At 39.5% G+C, this 22,476-nt stretch overlaps 1 protein-coding gene across 1 annotated transcript; it reads left to right on the top strand.

Annotated features, from left to right (window-relative positions):
• Window positions 1–11,491: 11,491 nt before the first annotated feature.
• Window positions 11,492–22,343, top strand: LOC145628722 (RNA polymerase I-specific transcription initiation factor rrn3-like). The gene is made up of 15 exons (XM_081681106.1): window positions 11,492–11,768; window positions 12,403–12,486; window positions 12,585–12,656; window positions 13,404–13,475; window positions 13,546–13,788; window positions 15,198–15,311; window positions 15,487–15,603; window positions 15,837–15,971; window positions 16,073–16,141; window positions 17,571–17,677; window positions 18,106–18,189; window positions 18,329–18,416; window positions 19,781–19,900; window positions 20,022–20,206; window positions 21,607–22,343. The coding sequence occupies exons 1-15, from the start codon at window positions 11,640–11,642 to the stop codon at window positions 21,908–21,910; spliced, it is 1,923 nt and encodes a 640-aa protein (XP_081537232.1). The 5' UTR covers window positions 11,492–11,639; the 3' UTR covers window positions 21,911–22,343.
• The last annotated feature ends 133 nt before the right edge of the window (window positions 22,344–22,476 follow it).

The following is a 22,476-nucleotide window of genomic DNA, read 5'->3' on the forward strand; positions in this document are numbered from 1 at the left end:
TCGACTCGACAAGTGGCCATGCCTTGCTTAGTTTCATGGACGCATTCTCGGGGTATCATCAGATCTTCATGCACCCCGACGATCAAGCAAAGACGGCATTCGTCACGAACGCCGGGGTGTACAATTATAAAATGATGCCCTTCGGATTGAAAAATGCGGGGGCAACCTATCAAAGGCTGGTGGATCAAGTTTTCGCCGATCAAAAGGGCCGAAACATGGAAGTCTATGTTGACGATTCGATCGTCAAAAACAAAAAATCTGAGGACCATGTTAAGGACCTGGCTGAAACCTTCGCCACCTTAAGAAAGCATCAAATGAAGCTGAATCCGAAGAAGTGTGTCTTCGGCGTGAAGTCAGGGAAATTCCTTGGGTTCATGGTCAGCAAGAGGGGGATTGATGCCAATCCCTCCAAAGTCAAAGCAGCGCTCGACCTTCCTGAGCCGAAAACAAAGCGGGATGTTCAGCGGCTCACTGGAAGAATGGCAGCCCTTTCGAGGTTCATTTCCAGAGCTTCGGATAAGGGGTTACCTTTCTTCAAAGCCCTGAAACTCCCGAAAACAAAGGAGCTCGTTTGGGAGGAAGAGCAAAAAGAAGCCTTCAAGCAGCTTCGGGAGCATCTGGCTCAACTCCCAACGCTGGCTAGCCCAGCAGAGGGAGAAACTTTGTATTTGTATGTGGTTGTTAGCCCAGCCACCATCAGTGCAGTGCTGCTGAAGGAAGAAAGCAAAATTCAGCAACCGATCTATTTCGTCAGTCACACCCTGACGGATGTCGAGACTCGCTACCCTCTACTCGAGAAAGTCGCTTTTGCGGTAGTGGTAGCTGCTCGGAAGCTGAGGCCCTATTTTGATTGCCATCAGATAGTGGTCTTAACTGATCAACCGCTGGAAAAAGTTCTCGGCAAAGTTGAAAAATCTGGTAGGCTGGCCAAGTGGGCTTTCGAGCTTACCGAATTCAGCATCAGCTACCAGCCGAGGGCTGCCATAAAGGCTCAAGCTCTAGCGGATTTCTTGGCCGAATGCTCGTACCAAGAAAAGCTAGATAATGAAAGGAAAGTCTGGACCGTGTTTACGGATGGATCCTCCACCGTAAATGGTTCGGGGGCAGGGGTAGTGATAACCTCTCCCGAAGGCAAATCCTTTGAGTATGCATTAAAATTTTCTTTTAAGGCTTCGAACAACGAAGCTGAATATGAGGCAGCAATCGCTGGCCTAGAGCTGTGCATCTCCCTGGAAGCCGAGCATGTCTGCCTGAAAACAGACTCTCAGCTAGTTGCATATCAGATCAGTGGCAGCTACGAGGCCAAAGAGCCCTCCATGATATCCTACCTTGCCAAGATCAAATCAGTCATTGCAAAGCTGAGAACTTTTGAGGTTCAACTGATCCCAATTAAGGGGTCAGAATACTCAGGCCGATGCACTCTCCAAACTTGCCAGTTCAACTCTCACTGAGCTGAACAGATCTGTATATGTGGAGGTGCGTCGAGAAAGAAGTGTCGACGAAACACCTGAAGTGTGCTGCGCTGACCCAGAGCCTAGCTGGATGGACCCCATCCTAGCTTTCAAGCTTCGGGGAGAGATTCCCGAAGATAGAATTTTGGCCTCCAAGCTGAAGAGAACCAGCTCAAGGTTCATCGTCTTCAGGGGGGAGCTTCTGAAAAAATCCTTCTCAGCCCCATTGCTGAAGTGCGTGGGACCAGCAGATGCAGATTATATCCTACGGGAGATTCACCTCGGCATCTGCGGGAACCACATCGGGGGAAGGACCTTAGCCCATAAGGCATTGAGGGCCGGATATTACTGGCCCACCATGATCTCAGATGCTAAGGAGCTGGTTCGGAAATGCGAAAAATGTCAAAAATTCGCACCAGTTATCCATCAGCCAGCTAGGGATCTTCAGCCTATCCTTAATCCACTCCCGTTTGCCCAATGGGGACTGGATATACTGGGACCATTTCCAGATGCTATGTACCAGAAAAAGTGGCTGATAGTCGGTGTTGACTACTTCAGTAAATGGATCGAGGCCGAAGTAGCCTCGAACATTACAGAGCAAACTGTCAGAAAATTTATCTGGCAGAATATCATCACTCGTTTCGGCATCCCGAGAGTATTTGTCTTCGATCATGGGAGGCAATTCGATAACTTACCGCTGAAGTGGTATACAGATCAGTTCGGCATCAAACTGGCATATTCAGCGGTATGCCACCCGCAAAGTAACGGACAAGCCGAAGCTGCAAATAAACAGATCCTAAACGCCCTCAAAAAGAGGGTGGAAGATCAAAAGTCCAAGTGGCTGGAGGAGCTCCCAGGAACCCTTTGGTCCCTTCGGACAACGGAAAAAGAGGCAACGAGCTATTCACCTTTTGAATTGGTGTATGGTGCCGGAGCCGTCCTTCCAGTGGAAATCGGCTCTGAGAGTTTACGAGTGCACCACTTCTCGGCTGAGAATGAGCAATTGATGAAGGAATCTCTCGATTTCCTCGACGAATTAAGAGACTCAGCCCGAGACAGAATGGCTGCTTATAAGCAGAGAACCAGCAAATTTTACAACCGAAGGGTCCATGCAAGGCCCCTCAAAATTGGAGACCTTGTTCTTCGGAATGCCGCTGCAGTTCAGAAAGGCCGAGTCCATGGGAAACTCTCAGCTACATGGGAAGGGCCCTATGAAATCTGTGATGAGCTTCAGCCAGGGACATACCGACTTCGGCAGTTGGATGGAACTGAGTTGAAAAATCACTGGAACGCTGATGTACTGAAGAAATATCATGTGTAAACCCTTCGGGGCAGAACAATCTTTGTAAGTACATTTTGAATTAATGAAAGGCCTTGGAGCCACCATTTATATAAATATTTGCAACTTTTTATTCTTTCAAAGTTTTCTTTGTTCTATCTACTCTTTAAGGGTTTTTTATTCAGCCCCGTCTGAAACCTTCGCCTCCGGGTAACTGGGTTTCGGATTGCTGACAAACCCGTCTTTTTAAAGAACACTGGTCTTCCAGCTGAAGTCAAGCTTCAGTAAGACTTGTTCTCCAAAGACATGAGTCCATGGACAAGTCTGGGATATTGCCTTAACTGAGCCTCGTATCCCAGAAAGCCATTATCCGAAACATTGCCTTCAGTTGGCCCTGTGTTTCGGATATCCATTTTTAAAGATAGACAGATAATCAAGGATACCAGCAACTGTTGGAAATTTTTTATTCAGCCCTGTCTGAAACCTTCGCCTCCGGGTAACTGGGTTTCGGATTGCTGACAAACTCGTCTTTTTAAAGAACTCCGGTCTTTCAGCTGAAGTCGAACTTCAGTAAGACTTGTTCTCCAAAGACTTGTTCTTCAGTCTGGGATATTGCCTTAACTGAGCCTCGTATCCCAGAAAGCCATTATCCGAAACATTGCCTTCAGTTGGCCCTGTGTTTCGGATATCCATTTTTAAAGATAGACAGAAAATCAAGGATACCAGCAACTGTTGGAAATTTTTTATTCAGCCCTGTCTGAAACCTTCGCCTCCGGGTAACTGGGTTTCGGATTGCTGACAAACTCGTCTTTTTAAAGAACTCCGGTCTTTCAGCTGAAATCGAACTTCAGTAAGACTTGTTCTCCAAAGACTTGTTCTTCAGTCTGGGATATTGCCTTAACTGAGCCTTGTATCCCAGAAAGCCATTATCCGAAGCATTGCCTTCAGTTGGCCCTGTGTTTCGGATATCCATTTTTAAAAGATAGAAAAATAAAACCCAGCTCAGTAATCCAAAGACTTGAATCTTTAGATTTCTTGGGGGGGGGGGGGGCAAGAGGCACTACCAGTGCAACTTTATGTTCAGCAGAACTCTTTAAGCCGAAAGCTTTGTACTTCGCGAATTTTTGCGAAAATTTTTCGAGATCAGAAACAGTAAAGCAGTCAAAATAAGACAAAGCAGTTGAAGAAAGGAACATCAGATTAATGATTCATGCTCAGAAAAGTGAGCTACAAGTTCAAATAAATCAAAGACTATATCGGCAGCCGCCCAAGCGGAAAATAACAGCTGCCGAAATACGTACAGAAACAAAAATAAACTGTTTGTACGACAAGGCAAGCTGAAGCAAAAAACAAGGCAAAAAAATTCAGAAAGCGGCAAGTCTAAAGTTGAGCGCACGATGAACCGCAAGATTCTGAAGACGACTGCCCGAGTTCCTATGCTTCAGCCCGAGGATCAGACTGATCAGCGTTGTTGGGCCCCATGGTGGCCTCAGCCCCAGCAGCAGAAGAGGCGGGCTTTGCACCCTGCTGAGCCTCCCTTTCCCTCTGTTCAGCCTCCAACTCCTCCCTCTCAGCTTCTTCTTCGGCTTCCTCAGCCTTAAGGATTTCAGCTTCGATTGGAGTTGCATACTTCATGTGAGGGTCTTCGGGATCCTGGACCCATTCAGCACATTTGGACCAGTCGAGCTTCGGCTCAGCATGTAGGCAGACTCTTCGGCACACTCTGAACCCGTTTCTAAAACCCATTTCATACTCTTCTTGGGTATAGATGCGGACCTTGAGTAGAGCCTCAGCATCAGCCAGCTTCTTCTTCGTCTCCTCCAAGTCTTCCTTGGATTTCTTTAGCTCATCAGCAAGCTTGGAGGAAGACTCTTTCTGCTCGTTCAGTTCCTGCTGAACCTGGGAAGCCTTGGTCTGAGCTTGGGTCAACTTATCTTCCTTGACCTTCAGCTGATCCTCAGCCTCTTGGAGCTTAGCTAGTTGAGCTTCAGCGGCAGTAGCAGCTTCGGAGAGTTGGACATTCCGAGCCTGGAGCGCCTCTTCAGCAGCCATTCTGCTGGCTTCAAGAGCTTCCAACTTCTGCTGCACTTCAGCTTGTGCAACAGTTCCTTCTTGGATTCGGCTCCCAATGGCAGCTTTGAATTTGGAAATATCCACTCCCATGTGCTCCTGAAGGAATTTCTCCCCTTCCATCAGAGGGGGGAAAAATTCCTTCTCCATGGCATCGCAGAAGGTCTGAAGGGCTTCAGCAGCTTTCTTCTCATACTTTTCACCCTTCTGCTGCTTCTCTTCAGCCGCTGCTTGCTTCAGCTTGGCAAGCTTTAGCTCCTCCTCAGCTACCTTCTTGTCATACTCAGCAGCGTCAACCCTATCTTGTAGGGTATCTATCAACTCTACAGTGAGAGTCTGATTGTGCACAAACTGGAAATAGGGGCACAAGTCAGCAAAAAAAAATAATAATAATAATAAAATAAAATAAAGGCAAGGAAGGAGAATCACCTGCATCATCAGCAGTTGGTTAGACCTGGCTGGGTCTGGAACTGATCTGCTGGACTCGCCCATCCCAGCAGTGGCCTTCAGCGACCAGATCCTCGCCCTATCTACTTTGGACATGCCAGCGAAGTTGCCGAAGTAGGCTGCAGCACCTTCTCGGTTCTGACCCCATATGAGGTCCCAGATGTGATCTGGGATTGGCATTCGGGGGGCCGAGAAACCCATTTCTCCAGACTGCAGCGTCTGGAAGGAAGGGAAGGATGACGATGGAGCTTCTTGAGTCTTAGATGGCTCGGCATCCCCCTTCTTCTCAGCAGAGTCAATTACTATGACCTCCGCTTCTTCTTCAGGTGTGAGGACGAAAGCCTCAACCTCTCTTGCAATGTCGGCTGTGAAACCCTCAGCATTGGGCATCACAGCATCCTCATCTCTGTGCTCAGCAGCACTCTCTTGAACTTCCTCTTGAACCCCTCCCTTAGGATCGGGAGTTTTCTGATCCACCTCCATCTCGGGAGGTGGCGGAGGGGTCCTCGGAGGTGATTGAGCCGGCGGCCGGGGAACCCTCGGCGATCCACCGCCTTCCTCAGGTTCCCTTATCTCGATGCCGATGGTCATCGGCCTCCTTTGAAAGTCATGTGTGCCGATGATGGCCATTCTTCGTCGCCTTTTTTGAAGCGGCTGCTCATCCATGTCTGAGTCTTCAGACTCTTCTTGTACCTGGTCTTCGGGACGAGCAGGGGCTTTACCCTCTCTCCGTCTATTACTCTCCTCGGACTGTAAAAGACAAGGGGGGACGAAGAGTATGAGTAACAGCAAAGAAAGCAACGGCAAAGCTGAATAGCTAAGTCTAAAGAACTCACCGAAGTCTTCAGCAAAGCCTCGTCTTCTTCAGCTGCCCTAGCTGCAGCTTCTTCTTCAGCAGCCCTGGAAGACCCTACTCCTCCTTCGCAAGCTTCAATAACCCGTGCAACCTCTTCGGCTGTACGGGCAGCTTCAGCATCTTTGTCTAACAGCTGAAACCAGGGATCCCTCTTCTTCCACCAAGGCTTATGCTTCTGATATAGAGCAACAGCCTCAATTTGGAAATGGGTAGAGTCTAGATGGACTTCCCTATGCTTCGATTCAGTGATAGAAGGAGCCCGAGCAGTTACGACCCGTTCTCGGTTGACGCCGAGACGATCGTAGTTAATGCCGACGTTGGTCTCGTCCCGCTCTGAAAGAAGAAGAGGGAAAAGATTAGTTCAGCTAGGTCGGCACAGCAGAGAAGTACGAAGTAAAAACAGAGGAAAAGATATAATTAAAAGGCCTCGGCCCCAGCCGAAGAAACTTACCATCCCTAAACTTTCGGCTGAGGCCGACAACTGCTAACATGTTCTCTTGGAAGACATAATGCGTATCGGGGAGCCAAGTCTCCGGGATATGCTGCATTCGACCGCTGCCCCCCGGGTTTGGCCGCTTGTCGAAGATGTTCTGTTGATTAAGGTTCGGATCCGAACCGTCACCTTCGGGGGGACCCAAGCTCCCCATCTCGGGATCAGGCTCGGCAAGATACCTGGGGGCACTGAAGACGCAAGGGTGGTCCGGATCTGTGGGCGCCCTAACCCAGATCCATTGACCTCTCCAGTCCTTGTCTGAAGAGTCATTCGGCCACATGGTTAGGTACTGGGGCCGAGACTCAATCCGGTACCACCCAGAGCCGTGATGTTCGTGCCCACTTTGAATATTTGGCACTAGCCGATGGAGCTTTTTGAAGCAGTGCAGGTTCGACACATACCTGAAGAACTTGCAGACCCATAAGTATGTCATCACCCTTCGGATGCTGATGGGAGTTAGCTGACATAGAGAAATATTATAATGGATCAGCAAGTCTCGGACGAATACGTCCAAAGGGAACCTCAGCCCATACTGAAGTTGTCTTGTATATACCCCCACATACCCCGGGGGTGGACGATGGATTCTATCGGATGCCACAGGCATTCGGCACCAATACCCATCAGCTTCAAGGACGCCGTAATGCAACTCAATCTGCTCGGCAAACCGATACTGTTCAGCATTCTCTACCCACCATGAGTAGGGGCGGTTCTTTATCATGGCCGAAGCCACTTCAGCATCCTCCCACTCCGAAAACCCAGGAAGGATATCCCAAAGGACGGCGGGAACTTCATCATCTCGCCCAGAAACGCTCGGCCCCTCCGTCCCCTGAGGAGGAGCCGAAGAAATGGGAGTCGCCCTAATCCCTTCAGCAGGGTCAGACTCTGCTCTCTGTCCATTCCAGGTCCCCGTCCTGTTCCTAGGATCGGGAATCGGCCTTGCTCTTCTTGGAGCACGGGCCCTACCTCTAACTTCCCTCGCCATTGATGAGTTTCGAAGAAAAAAGTCGAAAAAGGAAAAAGAGTTCGAATTTGAAGAAAAATAAAAACTAAAATCAAAGGGAATTACCTTAATCTGAAGCGAAAGTCGCCGATTGACGAATTGGTATTGACGAGTCTCAGTTTCTAAGCTCAATGCTCGGGGAATTTGCGAAGTTTTGAAGCGGGTTCTTGGGTTCTCTCGAAAATTCTGGGTTCTGTGAAAGAAATGAGAAGAGACGGTGCGCTCCTTGATTATATGTCCAGAAATGAGAATTCTGGGAGTCCGTGCCTTAATTTCTCTTAAATACCCCAGTGAGTAACCGTTAAACACACGATCTCGTGGCTAAACCGCCCATTATCCGTCCAACTTCCACAAATTATTCGCCCAACCGCCGTCATTTCCTTAATTGCGGTTTAAATTCAAACTTTTTGGATTAATTAAATCATTTACTTCCCTCCTTTTTCTGATTAATCAAACCCGACCCGTCATCCTTCCAGGCCGGGTCTGGGGGGCAAGTTGTTTGGGTCCAATTTATTCCAATTGGGCCTAGTCATTAAATGATCCAATTACAAGCCCAAGGTCAAGGTTCATCTCTCCAATTATGATAAAGTCAAGGTCAGTCCACCAGACATGTCAATTGGGCCACGGCCCACATTCTCCATATGTGCTAAGGTATAAAAGCCTTCAATTCATTCATTTGTAAACATATACACAAAAAGCCTCAAGCAATTAATTCTCTTGCATAGCTTTCTCTCTCTACACATTGTACTGACTTTAGCATCGGAGGGGCCTTCCTCGGCAACACCCCCGAGGCTAGTTACGTGTGTTCGCTGTGCAGGAAACCTTCGGCCCAACATCACTTGGACCGAATCCAGTCTTCACCACTTCAGCGGGCCTTCGGAAAGGCCCCATTGTTTTCACCCGAAACAATATGGATGTTGATTATTGTCCTTAAAGAAAAGCGGTTACTATTGTGAAATCTGTAGCTACGTAATGAAGCAACTATTTCAGTCGATACTATCCAGACATATTTACAAATAAGTTATAAGAGTTTGTTGCAAATTTTGTATCTGACCTTGTTGGAACACAAAAGACACCTATCTAGCAATAATTGATCACCCCTTTATAGAATGTTAAGTTTATTATTATCTTCTTTAATTATGATAGGTTAGAGAAAACGAGCCTAAGCTAATTGTAATTTGTGTACCTTAATCTTTTCTTTTCATAAAAGTGGAGTACAAATAAAACAACGCATGCAAAATTGCAAACCAGTGTTGTGGCCAACTATGTATTTAAGAACTTTGAGGCAAGATACAATATCTTGTATCTCACTATTGAAGTTGCTCTGTATTTTGCTATAAATTTACAAGAGTACTACCACTTTCTTCAGTTTTCACTATTCGATTTTTTTTTAGAGATGGAGAGTCTCTAAAATTTGAAAACTGACTCGTATTCAATTATCTGGTTCAAAAAACATGAAATCACTTGGCATAAACTAAGCCAAAGTGTCTAGGTAACCAATATCTTTAATAATGATTTTTATATCATCATAAATGTAATGACAATATGATCAAGAACTAAGATGGGTAAGCAAAAGATGTGAAGTTGTGTACTATCATTTCTTTCCTAGCTTTTAAATTATTTGACATTGATTGTCTTTAGAAAGAAGTGGTCACTATCGTGAAATGTGTGACTAATAAGCTTATGATCGGATAGGTGATTAAAAAAATAGACGGCAAGCTAGGAAACTTTAATTTGTGGCTTGAAACTTTGAAAGATATAAAATAAAATATCTCGTAACTTACTGTTGAATTTTCCATAACTTTCGTAATTAATAAATTTCACACGAATTATCACTATTCTTTTCATTTTAGTTTCCAAGTAGTGGGGATATCATTACCTTTTTAGTTGATTTGTACTCACCTAATTATCCATTTTAAACCCAAATCACACGAATCAAGTCAAAAAGTAACCTAACTAACAATCAATAAACAAAGTATTCAATAATTATTTTTTATCTTAATAAGTTTAATAATAATAATAAGAAAATAAATATATAAAAACTTTATTTTTAACCGATCCAAACGACCTAATTGTCATCTCATCTCTAGTATTCTCTCAACTTATCCCTCATTTTCTATAGAATTTGTTATATATATCCAAGTGTACCGTATACCCAAAATCATTTATTCATTTAATCGATAAATGAGTAAAAACGGAGTAATATTTAATGAGCAAATGACCCCGAATATACGTGTACACCTGGGTGTACATAATAGACTCTCCATTTTCTAAGAATCACTCTTGTATAGCTAGCTTTGCTTATTTATAAGAGATCCTAATTTTTTATTTTATTTTATTTATTTATTTTTTAAGAAAATCATAAGAAATCCTAATCTAGGTCATTCTTTTTATACCCATGAAAAGGGCAAAACAGGGCCCACATGAGAAAAAGCTTCTTCTAGCCAATAACAAAAGAAGGCCCAACAAAACAAATCCAACGCCGGGGCATTGCTCAATTGCTGCACTTGAAGCCCAAATCTGCAGCTGCCAAATGTGCTAAAATCCCAATCCCAATTCTATGCAAGCTCTATACCAACAATTGTAGTCCATTGAATGCCCAATTGCTGCACATCACAACTCAAACCTATTACAGCATAAGGCTCCAACGAACAAATTCTATGCATTGGTTAGGTTGTATTCCCATCTTAATTATTGTTGCGGAGGATCAAATACATATGCTCCTTACTAAGTATAGTGTCAATCATCACTGCACCAATAACCAATTTGTTGTATATACATATTGTAAAAATTATTTGGACTACATATTAGATGAGTTTATAAAACTCCACTTGAAAATGTTTTTCTATTGTAGATTTATCAAGAGAGTATTACCTACCTTCTATTTTCATTGGACTTCATAAAAATTTCAAATACATATATCAATTGAAAATGAAAGGAGGTATTGTTATATTTCATTATTCGATTCGTGTTTACCTACAAATAAATAATGGAGAAGTGAGACTTCAAAGTATTAATTTGCACACATATATATAAGAAGTCCGAGATGCAAAAAAAATCATAAAATAACTTACTCGTACATACCTTATGACTTAATAGGTCACAATTCTTACCAATTCCTTATTCCTATGGTAACCTAGCATTTAAACAAGTAGATACACACTGAACTCATGAGTAGTGATAGACCACTATCAGGTATGGGCTCGTTGGGCTCATATTAGGGGCAAAACTGTAATTTCATGTATTATTTACCTATGTTGTAAAAATGTAGTCTCCCTCCTCTTACTAACAATATACAAATTAAGAATAACAGTATACAATTAAGTACCGTCGTCAATTTCGACCGAACTCAACGATTTCCAGCATAGAACTCACTGATTTTGGCTAGAGCCATAAGTTTGTGTCTCTCGTTTTTGGGTTATGTTTTTTTTGAGCGGTTTCCGGTGATTTTTAACGGAGATAGTTGAGTGTTTTTGGATTTTCGACCAAGGTAGTAGTTAGTGGGGTGGGTTTCTTACTGTTGGAGGTGAAGGTAGGGTTTAAGGGAGGAAGAAGATGAAGAGGAAAGGAAAAAAAAAAAGGGAAAAAAAATATATTGTGGTAATGGTAGTATTACCCATAGTCCCATACTGGTAGTATTACCCATACGGGCCATACCTAGTAGTGGTTAATATTTACTCCTGAACTCATCACCTCTTTTCAATAGTTAGTCACTTCATTAGTTCACTTCATTGTTTTTGACTTTTTTTTCATTCCCCCAATTTTAAGCGCGAAATTAACCGATAACCAAAAAAATAAAATAAAAATAAAACCCTAAAATTACTATCGGTTAACCAAATAAAACGACGACACTTGTCCTTTTCCAAACCCTTTGAAAACCCTTGCTCACTTCACATTCGCTCTCCTCTTTCGCGTAGGGTTTTTCCAAACTCTCTTCCTTTTTCTCTCTCCAATTATCTCCGCCGCTAAATTCGCCGCCGATCAATTTTCCGGCAAGAAACGCCGCCGTGTTCGGAGGAGAGAGAAAATTCCAAGGGATTATCATGGGAGTTGAGCCGGCGAATTATACCAAGGAAGAACAGTATCAACAAATGGAGGCTGATGATGATATTGATCGAACTGATTCTGAAATTGTTTTTCATATTCGTCAAGCTCTAAAATCTGCTTCTTCGGTATGAATTTTTTTAATTAATTGAGATTTTTGGAGGTTTAATTTGTTGTTGAAGTTTGTGTTGGTAAAATTATGAATTGAATTTGTTTGATGCTTGGGAAGAGAAAATTGTTGGATTCGAGATGATTGTTTGTTGATAATAGTATAGAATTGTGCTTGATTTTGTGATTTGATGCTTTAATTAGGCCACATTAGTATTTTTTAAGTGTTCAGGCTTCAGGATTTGAGGGTAATGCATTTTGTTGAGTTTTTGCTCGAGTTTTAGTTATATTTGTTCTCATTCAATTCTTATTGGTTTTGAAAGCTATCAGAATCGAGTGTGTACAAGAACATCTCCAATAGGATGAAGAGGATGAGACGATGAGTGTTGTCCTAACTCTTAAGGGAGCTCAACATTGGACGAGATATCAAAAATGAGAACAATTAGGCAATTAGCAAATTGATTACACAAAATAAAAAGTTCATTTATTTAATAGATGTTGCATGAGAATTATTGATATGAAGTATAAGGGTAGTGTGGAATTCCAATTTGAGATTCATGGGAGAGTAATACCATTGGACTTTTGAGTGTCAGGAAAAAAAAAAGATTTTGATTGTTTTTGCTGTGTGTTATGAGTTTGACATGCACCTTGTAGGATGAGAATGATGATTACAACGAACTTGTTGGGTTGCTACATTACAATGATCGACTCTCCCCCGAGGATGTAGCTATGCTTGTGGTAAGCTTTTATTTAATTATGGAAGTTGCTTTAGGTCACTGTCTATAGACTCTGTACATGCGATTTCTGGCTAAAATGCATCTCTTATTGCTATGCAGACAAGTTTGAAGGCCTTATCCGGTGCAGTTTCATGCATAGATACTGTGCTCCATGGGAGTCTTCTTGATACCGTAAGATTAAAAATTTTGTTTGCATTCATTTCAGTAAATTTGTTGAATTAATTTTCATGTGAGATCTTGAGTTTTTACTAATATTGTTCTTTAACTTGTCTTTGCTTTTTTCCTTATGTGTACATGTCTCATATGAATCCTCTTTTATTTTCATTGTCCATTGGCTGAAAATATATCCGATTTAGTGATTTATAGCAATTTATTGTAATGCATTTTTTTTCCCTTGGCTTCTTAAAGTATACATCTTCCATTCTTTACTTTTTTTTACCATGGGGTTTGGGGTTTGAGGTTTGACACAAATGTTTTGATTATGGATGACACATAACATGCTGTGGTTGATATTTTTAAGTGTTAGTATCGTTCACATGGAATCATAACTCATATGGGGTGAGAGAAAAGCGGAAAACAAATGACTTCTAGATTTGTGGCGACAAGGGTATATTTTGGGGGATAATGGTGTTACGTACCCAAAAAGGAAGTGAGAAACTATTTGGGAATTGGGATTGTCTAAAATAGGTATCTTTGGAAAGCATTAGAGGATAGATTCATGGAAGGACTAGCTTTTAGCAGGATCCATGAGATTACACCTTGACCCAACAAGCTTCACATACTTTGTTACTCTCAAGCACTCTTTTAATAGTCTGCATTTAATGCATCTGCTTGATCCACTAGTTCCCAGTGTAATATTTTTTGGCACCTGTGTCTTGCCACAGCTGTGTGTAGTAATTAAATTGTGCGATTGTACAGATTTTTAATATGAGCTTGTGGAGCTATGGTCCCGAGGTCATGGACGCTTTGATCGAGTTAATTATAACCCTGGTATGTGATCATATATGGACCTTGATTTTGTAAGGCCTTTTGTTCTCTTGTCTCACTTCACATGCTGCAGGCTGCCTCCAGTGGTAAATATGTTGATTCATGTTTGGATATGCTTGTATGCAACTTCACTCCTCCCAAGAGGTTCATAGAAGCTCTAAAGTGGCCATATGGTGTTGCAAAGAAGGATCACGTTTTGGTTAGGGTGCATTCTGCTTTGGAATATATTTCAGGCCTCGTTCCACTTGCGCCATCAAGATTATTGCCCATTGTTCTGCAGAGAATGCCTAAAGTTTTTAATAACCTGCAAGAACCTGTAAGTTCAGATTTCTGATTCTCAGTATAAAAAGGGATGTGTTTGCTGTATTATTTTTGTGATGAGCTGTATGCAATCTATGAGTATATGCTCTTCCCTACACTTTGTTTGATGCTGTTTTGAAAGAGTTACCAAATGGAATCATAACAAATCTGTAAGTTTGATGATTTTGCGTATATCACGATTTAAAATTAAAATTTTGCTCATTTATTATAATGTACTTGTAAATAATTCTAAGCCTACTGTAATAACTAGGAAAGTTCTCATTAGATAAAATTAGGGATAAAATAAAAGGTTTTCAATACTTTAGAAGCATGTTAAATTAATTTACAAAACTAAGTGAAGGAAAGTCCACTAAATTCTAAGCTACTAATATATACTAACCAAACAATTGTAGAATCAACCCAAAATTAGCGAAAAATAAATGAGAAAGAAGATAGAACTACATCAATCTTGCTTCTTCAAGCTGGAATTTTTAAATTAAAGAGTACAGGTTAATGAAGAGAGAGGACAATAAAATTTCAAATTTGAACAACTAAGTAAAGATGAGAGTTTATTGAAACAGGTTGTATTAAGGAGAGTGTGTAGTCTATAATTTGATTTAGTTTCCAATGATTAAAGAGGGGGTATAGCCCAGGGGAAGGGTGATCAGGCTGGGAGAGGGGTTGCAGCCAGATTGCTAGAGGAGAATGGAGGAAGAGAACTTTTCAAGCAATTTTTATCTTCTCGTGGATGAATACGTTATATGGTCTTTGCATCCTACCTGTCTGATGTTATGTTTTGTATGTTGCTGTAACTCGTATTTCTCATATCATTTTTTATAGATGTCAATTAGATTGAGGTACATATACAGTCTATTTCAGAGAGGCATGTTTATTGTTTGGGTGAAGATCATTGCCAATATGCCAACCAATAATTATATGGGATTCTTTCTTCCATTAAATACTCAGGATTGTGTGTAGTTATTTCAACCTCTTGTTGTTGCATCTGTCTTCAAGCTGGCAGAAAGCAAGGGAAGGAAGAAATGGCTTTTCATTATGATTAGATGATAGCGACAAAGTCCATGGACTTTCAGGTTAAAGGCAGAGTTAGAGGATAATGGAAGCCTGACATTTGTGACAAGATGGGAGATATTGGACCCCTAGCAGTCTAGCACCTTGGTGGTTGAGTGGGGAATTTTGGTGTGCCTTGTTGTGAAGGTCATAATTTGCGTAGTGGGCTAAACAACAATGATGCGATTTGTGGATTCAGTGCTCTTACCCTCCCTCCCTCTCACTTTGCCATTCTTATTTTATACTATATCTCTATGCATTGTCAAGAAATAGTATATAATCTGTGGTGCTGTGATTTTGCTGTGCCTTCACGTGTTCTTTCAATTATATTACTGTTAATGTGAGATGTTATTGTAGGTGGTGGTGATGTTTGTAGAAAACATGTTCAAGCTTGAAAGCAGTGCTATTGGGGAGCTGGTTGGCAGGAGAATGCTAATCATGGCTGTGGTTGATTTGCTGATAGATTTTGACGTGAGTATGCTGAAGTAACATGTAGTAGAGACAATACTTTGCTGCACCCAGTACCTTCAAATAATCATTAGTTATTTTATTTTTCTATTTTCTTAACCTGTAAATATTCTTTGTTTTGGCATTTTAAAATGACAATTTCTACTTCTGGTTTGCTATTGTTCTGTGGTATGTGTAGGTGGAGGTTGGATGGGATGATATTCTAGAGGAGAATCCTCAGAAAGGCATTTTTGAGATGGAGTTGGAAGACGAGCAAATATTAGATGATGAGGATGATGATGACGATGGAGGTGGGGTATGTTGATTCTCTTGTTATTTTGATTACTGAATTATGCATATGTAGACTTCTTCTGGTTTGATATTGCTCAATTAAGGCCAGTTTAAGAAATTTATTTTGGTAATGATGAAGAACTATACTTGCAGAAACTCCCATTTACCAACCCCCCCCCCCCAAAAAAAAAAAAAAAAAAAAACCTAAAGCCCGTTAAAGTAGCATCTATTAATGTCATGCCAATTTGAATTGTTCAGTTTGTGAGAGAAACCTCAGGTCAGAGACGTCTCTGGAAAAATCGAGTAACTGACAAGTTAGAAAAATTGGATAGCCTTATGGTCACTACTTTTGAGCATCTAAAATATTGCAAAGAGAATGGTCGTTTGGTTGAGGTACTTTCTGAATTTCTTTTTGTGTTAAGTAATGTTCACATACCTATGTTCTGTACTATCTGATTGCCTTTTATTCTAAATTTGTCTTTGAATGTGATTAGGTGTTTGAATCTCTCCTCCAGTCATTTCAGATTACAGTTCTGAATGCTTACAAGTCTAAATTTGCACAGGTAAAGTATCTCCCATGTTACTCTGTTTAAATGAATTATCCAGTTAGCAGAGATTATCTGCATTAAATGCACAACTAGCTCACATGATAAAGTTTTGTTCCTGGTGGACTTTAAACAGTTCGGGAATAATCTTTTGTACTAAGTAGATCGTTTTTGATATTGTTTTGTGATTCCTCTTTGCTCTTAGCCTCCTACATCTAAATCTTATGTGTCTCTTTAGATGGTTCCATGCTTGTGGTTTGATGCTGAATTTTCACATGAGAACTTTTTGTTTTTTCCCCCCCTTCTACTTTGAAGTTGAGGCCACTTCATATTTCATGGTGGAATACAATTCGTGGTGTAATTACCTCAAGCCACGAGTAAACTATAGATTTTTTAAAGTTCACAATCTTTGAGGTCATGTGATTGTGATGATATGACTATGAAGCATTTTAAAGTGGCGCTGAATGATTTTAGGATACTTTTGATTGAGGGTTACTGGTGCTATATACTTCTAGCTAAAGCATCTTTTTGTTTTGAATAATGATGGATATACAATTAACATTTTTATATAGCCATTCAAGTACTCCATTTTTTTGGGTGAAAACTCAAGTACTCCGTACTCATTATATATGGTGCCTTGTCATTTAAGCTCTTGCAAGAAACCTGTAATCTCTAACAAAATCATTTCGGTTTCCTCCTCTTCACAGTACCATAGCTTTTCTCTAATTGTATCCGTTAAAAGCTTATATTATATATATTTTTTAAATGTTAAGTAATTAAGATTTCAATTAACTTTTTTTAAATGATTTTTTTAAAAAAAAATTATTACCTTATTTTGGTCCATTACCTTTAACAAATGTGTACTTGAGGAGAAATGTAGATACGTTATCGACAAACGAATATTAATCAATGTAGTACATTCTCTTTAATCAGACTCTCTCTTCTATACATAAAGAGGAAAAAGAACCATTTTCACTCTCTGACCTCTTTTCTTTGGCTTCAACTAGTAGAATAACTATGCTGGTCTCTATGAAACAGAGGGAGTACTAATCATAGAATTTAGGCTTAAAAACTAAATGTAAGGTTTATCATACCTTTTCTGTCCCAAAGTCGAGGGCACTCCTGTATTTTTGTTTAACTTATGCTATCTCGATGGAAACTTTTCAAGGGTATATTTCCCAGTATTTTGCCTTTAACATTAATACTTTAGTACTAACAATAGATGAGAAGGATAAAAATAAAAAATGCTCAAGGTGTTAATTATAGTTTATTTATTTACAGTATATCTCCATTTATTTCATACTTTTACTTCCTTGATGTTAGTCATGGTTTATGCGGCACGTTGTTAGAGAAAAAAAATGGATGCACTCATGTTATACATTATTTAACAAAGTTATTTTGATGATTCTAGTCACTTTATAGTAACCTGTATTTTTTCTTGTTGCAGTTTGTGATTTTCTATGCCTGCTCTCTGGATTCTGAAATTTGTGGCACAAGATTTGCTGAATTTCTTGCGGATATGTATATTTGCTGCAGCTTTCCCCCACTTACTAGGTATAATCATATGTCCACTATGTGATTAATGTGATATGCTGTAATTGTTTATAATATTCCTGCAATTTTAGGCTTTGAACATATTAGGTTGTAAATACACCCCCTTTTGAATTCTGGTAAAAGGGACATGTTGAGTTATTGGTGTTTTTATTAATTTGTCTGTTTAACTCTAAATCTCCAAGGGCACATGTTGTAATTATAGAATAAAAAGAGCATGCACACATGTTATATACGGACAATATACGGTACATGTTGACCTACTCCTACCATGAAATCTGGTATCTTACCCAGGCACTTGATATTTGTAATGCTTTTCTGTGTAGTTTGTGCTGCTAGTTATGTTACATCCCTTTTCTTTTTGTCCTTTTTGTTTTTGGGTGCTGTGAAATGAGCCTTCGTTTTACGATTCTCATGTTGATCTTGTTTAGGATGAGTGCTGTTGCATATCTGGCAAGTTTCATGTCTCGTGGAAGGTTCCTGTCTACGCCCCTTGTTGTGAACATTTTGGGAAGGTAATTGATTCAGCATATTTGTGAAATTAATTTATATAGACCAGTTTGGTGCAAATGTCTACTAAATGCAATTATTCTAGTTTAGTTTTTGATAAATTTTTCAAGATAAAGACAATTTCTAACTTTTGTAAAATTTTAGACTTGCCAAGTGTTGCTCAGATTATTGCAGACTTCAAAGTGGCAATTCTGATCCTAAAATTCATAGAGTGTTTTATGCTGGATGCCAGGTAATATACTCACTCCCCTGCAGCTCGATTTCTTTATTTTTTTATGTGCCCTTCTTGACAAATTGCTTAAGTGATCCTTTGTTATACAATGTAGTATATCTTGATTAAAATGGTGCATCTTGAAACAATGTACTAGCTGCGTTTTCTTTTGATGTACCTAATTACTTTAAACTTTTGTTTCTAGGAGAGTTGAGCGTTTGATTGGGTATCAGAAAACTGCTAATAAAGTGATGGATGTGTATCGAAAAGTGGGGTGTAATAAGAAAAAAATTTGGATATTGTGGCTGAGGGGTCAGATTATAAAATGTGAGTGAGAGTAACGGTGTGTTTGGATTGAAGGAAATGGAGGGAAAGGAAGGGAAGAGAAATGGAAAGATGGAGTATCTTTCATTTGGATAGCAAATGAGGAAGGGAGGGAATTTGAGGGGAGAGAAATGGAATGATTAAATTGTAGAAAATTGATCCCTCCAACAATGGAGAGATTTGGAAGGAAAACTCACCATTCTTCCCTCCCCTTCCTTTCCCTCCCCTCCTCTTTTCCTCCCTCCCCTTCTTTTCCTTCCCCTTTCTTTATCCAAACAAACTGTAAATGTGTAAATATTGGTGGGTAAGGGGTCAAATTATAATATGTGTTTGCCAAAAATTGAATAAAGAAGAAATGGATACATCCAACAAAAAACCTCAAAATGAAAAGTGCGTATACAATAATAAAACAGAGTATATAATATTTTAGCCCTTTAGGTGTTATATGTATTCGTCTTATAATCAAAGTAAAATGAAAAATTCTGCAACATCCCTCTTCCATAACAAGAAAAATATGTAAATAGACGGCATAGGTTGTTTGCTTGGCTTAATGTTCCAAGTTTGCATTATAAATCTTCATTCGTGGGTCATTGTAAAACAGTAAATATCTGAAACATACCCCCCCCCCCCAAAAAAAAAAAAAATGTAAAGGCTGTTTTTAGCATCTCCGATTCTCTGTGTACATCATTGAAAAATGGAAATAAAAAGTATCCAATTCTTTACCTATAAATTTGAAGAATTTTGAGAGCTGTTTTTTTCAGTAAAACATCTGGGAACTTTTGTGTCTGAACATACATTCTGTAATCTGGGCTGAAATTAATAGAAGTGGTTGTTTTCTACAAGTAAAAACCACGTTATTAAAGTCTTGTCCCCCCCCCCCCCCCTCTTCCCTCCTTCCCTCTGAAGAAATTTTCTACATTTTGTTATGTTGTGTTATTAATAAGCATGAAATGTTGTTGAAGTCTTAGTTTAAGGATTGTTTTGTAATTCCCTTACACGTCCGTTGAAATAGTTTTGCTACTCTTTTAAGATGCAGCAGCTTCTAATTTCATCTATTGCAGGCCATCATGTATGTTCTCTGTTTCCGTATGAGATCTATCATCGATATTCCAAATCTGAAATCGCAAATCTCTGGTTTTCCCTTGAGTCAAATATTTACAAGTCATCTGGAGCCTTTGAAGGTTAATTGTTTACTCAAAATTATCATATTATATGAAATTTTCTCCTCTGATTGTGCCTTTTTAATGTTTTATAGACCTTTCTAATGTTGATTTTATTTAATTTAAATGCCAACAATGACAGGTTTGCTTGCCATCAATTGTAGAGGAATTTTTACAGCAAGCAAAATCAGCTAATTTACTTCGTAAAAGTGGTACTCCTGTTTTTCATGATATGCTAGAGTCTGAACTTTCTAAAGCTTTTGGTGGGATCGAGAGGCTTGACATGTTCTTTCCATTTGACCCATGCCTATTGAGGAAAAGTGACAGGTTCTATTTTTATCTTTATCATTTCTTTCACTATATATCTTACACAACTTAGCCATGGGAATGTTCACTACCTTGTATACCATGCTCCATGTGCATTTCAGTGTGTGCTGTGCATATGATGTAGGAGATGACATGTGATCCAATTAATTACTATACTATTATTGTTAGCCAAGTTGTCAGTCATTATATGCACGCATAGTTAATAAATCTTTGGCACCTGTAATGAGAGGGGTACTTTCGTTAGGAGCTGCTGATGACTCCCAACTCTCAAGATAACAGCCACATTTTTTCTGCTGTATAACATAGCACTTATGACCTGGGCCTGGCATTGAAGAACTCCCCATATTAATTCTTTTTTAATTTTTTTTTTTTTTTGAAGGAAAATTCTTACTTAATTAGTGTTAGTTTTATTCTTTGTAAATCATGAAGAGAAGGTAGAGAGGTGGGATTCATAAATTATTCCCTTAATTAATATGCCAGATTAAGACCCATTGCTTGTGTAGATTGCAGTAATACATGAATCCCTTGTCCCTGATTTGTAGCCATTGTAGGTGATTATTATACTTTCTCAATTAGAATGTCTGTATGGACTATCATATATCTTCACTATGCGTATTCAATGCCACTATATTGAGTTATGTCATTTGTTATATCTAGTATAATTATGGAGTATATTTATAAGTGCTGTCCTCATTCTGTACAATTTTTAGTTTGATTAAAGTTTTTTACCTCCAATTGTCCACATTTCTTCTATCAAGGATGCTCTAAGACATTTCTGTGTAGAAAATGACATTGGAAGCTGGTTGAAATTTTTATTCACTATGACTTTACTATTACCCTTTATAGTTAAGGATTTTGCGAACCATAGCAGCCCTAAGGATGTTGTAAAGATAATTTAAAATAGAATATTCTTTCTCTGAAATTAAAATTTGATGGGAAGATGTTTAATGCCAAGTGTTATGTAAGGATATGCATATTTAGTTTGTGTGGCGCGAATAAGGCAAAAATTGCTTGGCAGATGTGCCCAGTGTAAGCGAAGTAATGGATTGGATGTTGTATACATTTAGAATGATGTTTTAAGGATCTTATAGTTGGTGGTGTAATCTCCACTTACGGTGTTTTTTAATTTAATTGAAATTTACTAGTATGAACTAAACCTGAACTTAATACAACTTATATAAGTTTTAAGTTGAACTTGGGTAGTCCTTAACTCTTTTTTGAACTTATTTGTTTTCCTGTACGTGTATTATTTAAACTTATCTACTCTTTTTAGAACTTATATGAACTTGTTTTTAGGAGGAAATAAAGTTAACAAAACATGGCCATAATATGAATATGTCCCTGGTGTTGTGGTTTCTGAACAGTTTCCATTTTTAATAACCTTTGTTTGAATTTTGCAGTTCCATTCGCCCAAATTTTGTGTACTGGTCTATGGTTCGTAAAACATATGAAGATGATGAAGGCAGCAGCGATGAAGATGTTGATGTTTTCTACCCAGAAACAAATAGAGCAGCATCCCGAGATGAAGGGATTGTAGAAAGTTTTGAAGATGATTATCTTGACGAGTTTAATGATACATTGAACCGAATGTCCATCACGCCTAAAGATTCTACACTTAAAAGTAGATTTGGTCGTAATTCACAAACTCCTATGCAAATGCCGTCTAAACTCAGACCATCTATGAGCCCAGAATCTTCGTTATGAACTTCCAATTTTTTGGTGGTTAAATATCTTCTTGAGGAACCCAAGAATCCAACAGTATGCAGCTGTGAGAAAATACGCCACAGGCCGCTTATGTCACAGTGACTCTAATCTGCTGTGGGCTCTTCTCAATGCCCCATTTGTCGACAACTATCTCAAAAATGAGATCCGTGGCTTAGATTCTAGGGTGCTAGCAAATTGTGTTGTAATTCTCTTCAAATTTTGTTTGCTTTATGTAATCTCTTAAAGCCTAATTCATAATTTGACAATTAGATTAGCAAAATATGTACCATCTTAAATCCTAGTGTCAAAGATGACGATTAGTTTATATTTCTTGGGGTCGTAGAATGTAATTTATACAATAACGATACATCAAAGTTGGACTATTTTGTGCTAGTGCAATGAAAGTACAGTTAATTGAAATTTTTATTGATCATGATTCATATTTTGTATTTCGTAGTTCATCATTTTTTATTCTAGGTTTATTATTTTTACCTTGAATGTGGTAGTTGGCAAAGGAATGTTGCATTTACATGTTTATTTCCTCTTATGTAAGCTCACATTAGAGC

This window comes from Chenopodium album, chromosome 4 (genome assembly GCF_948465745.1).
Source record: "Chenopodium album chromosome 4, dcCheAlbu1.1, whole genome shotgun sequence".
NCBI lineage: Eukaryota > Viridiplantae > Streptophyta > Magnoliopsida > Caryophyllales > Amaranthaceae > Chenopodium > Chenopodium album.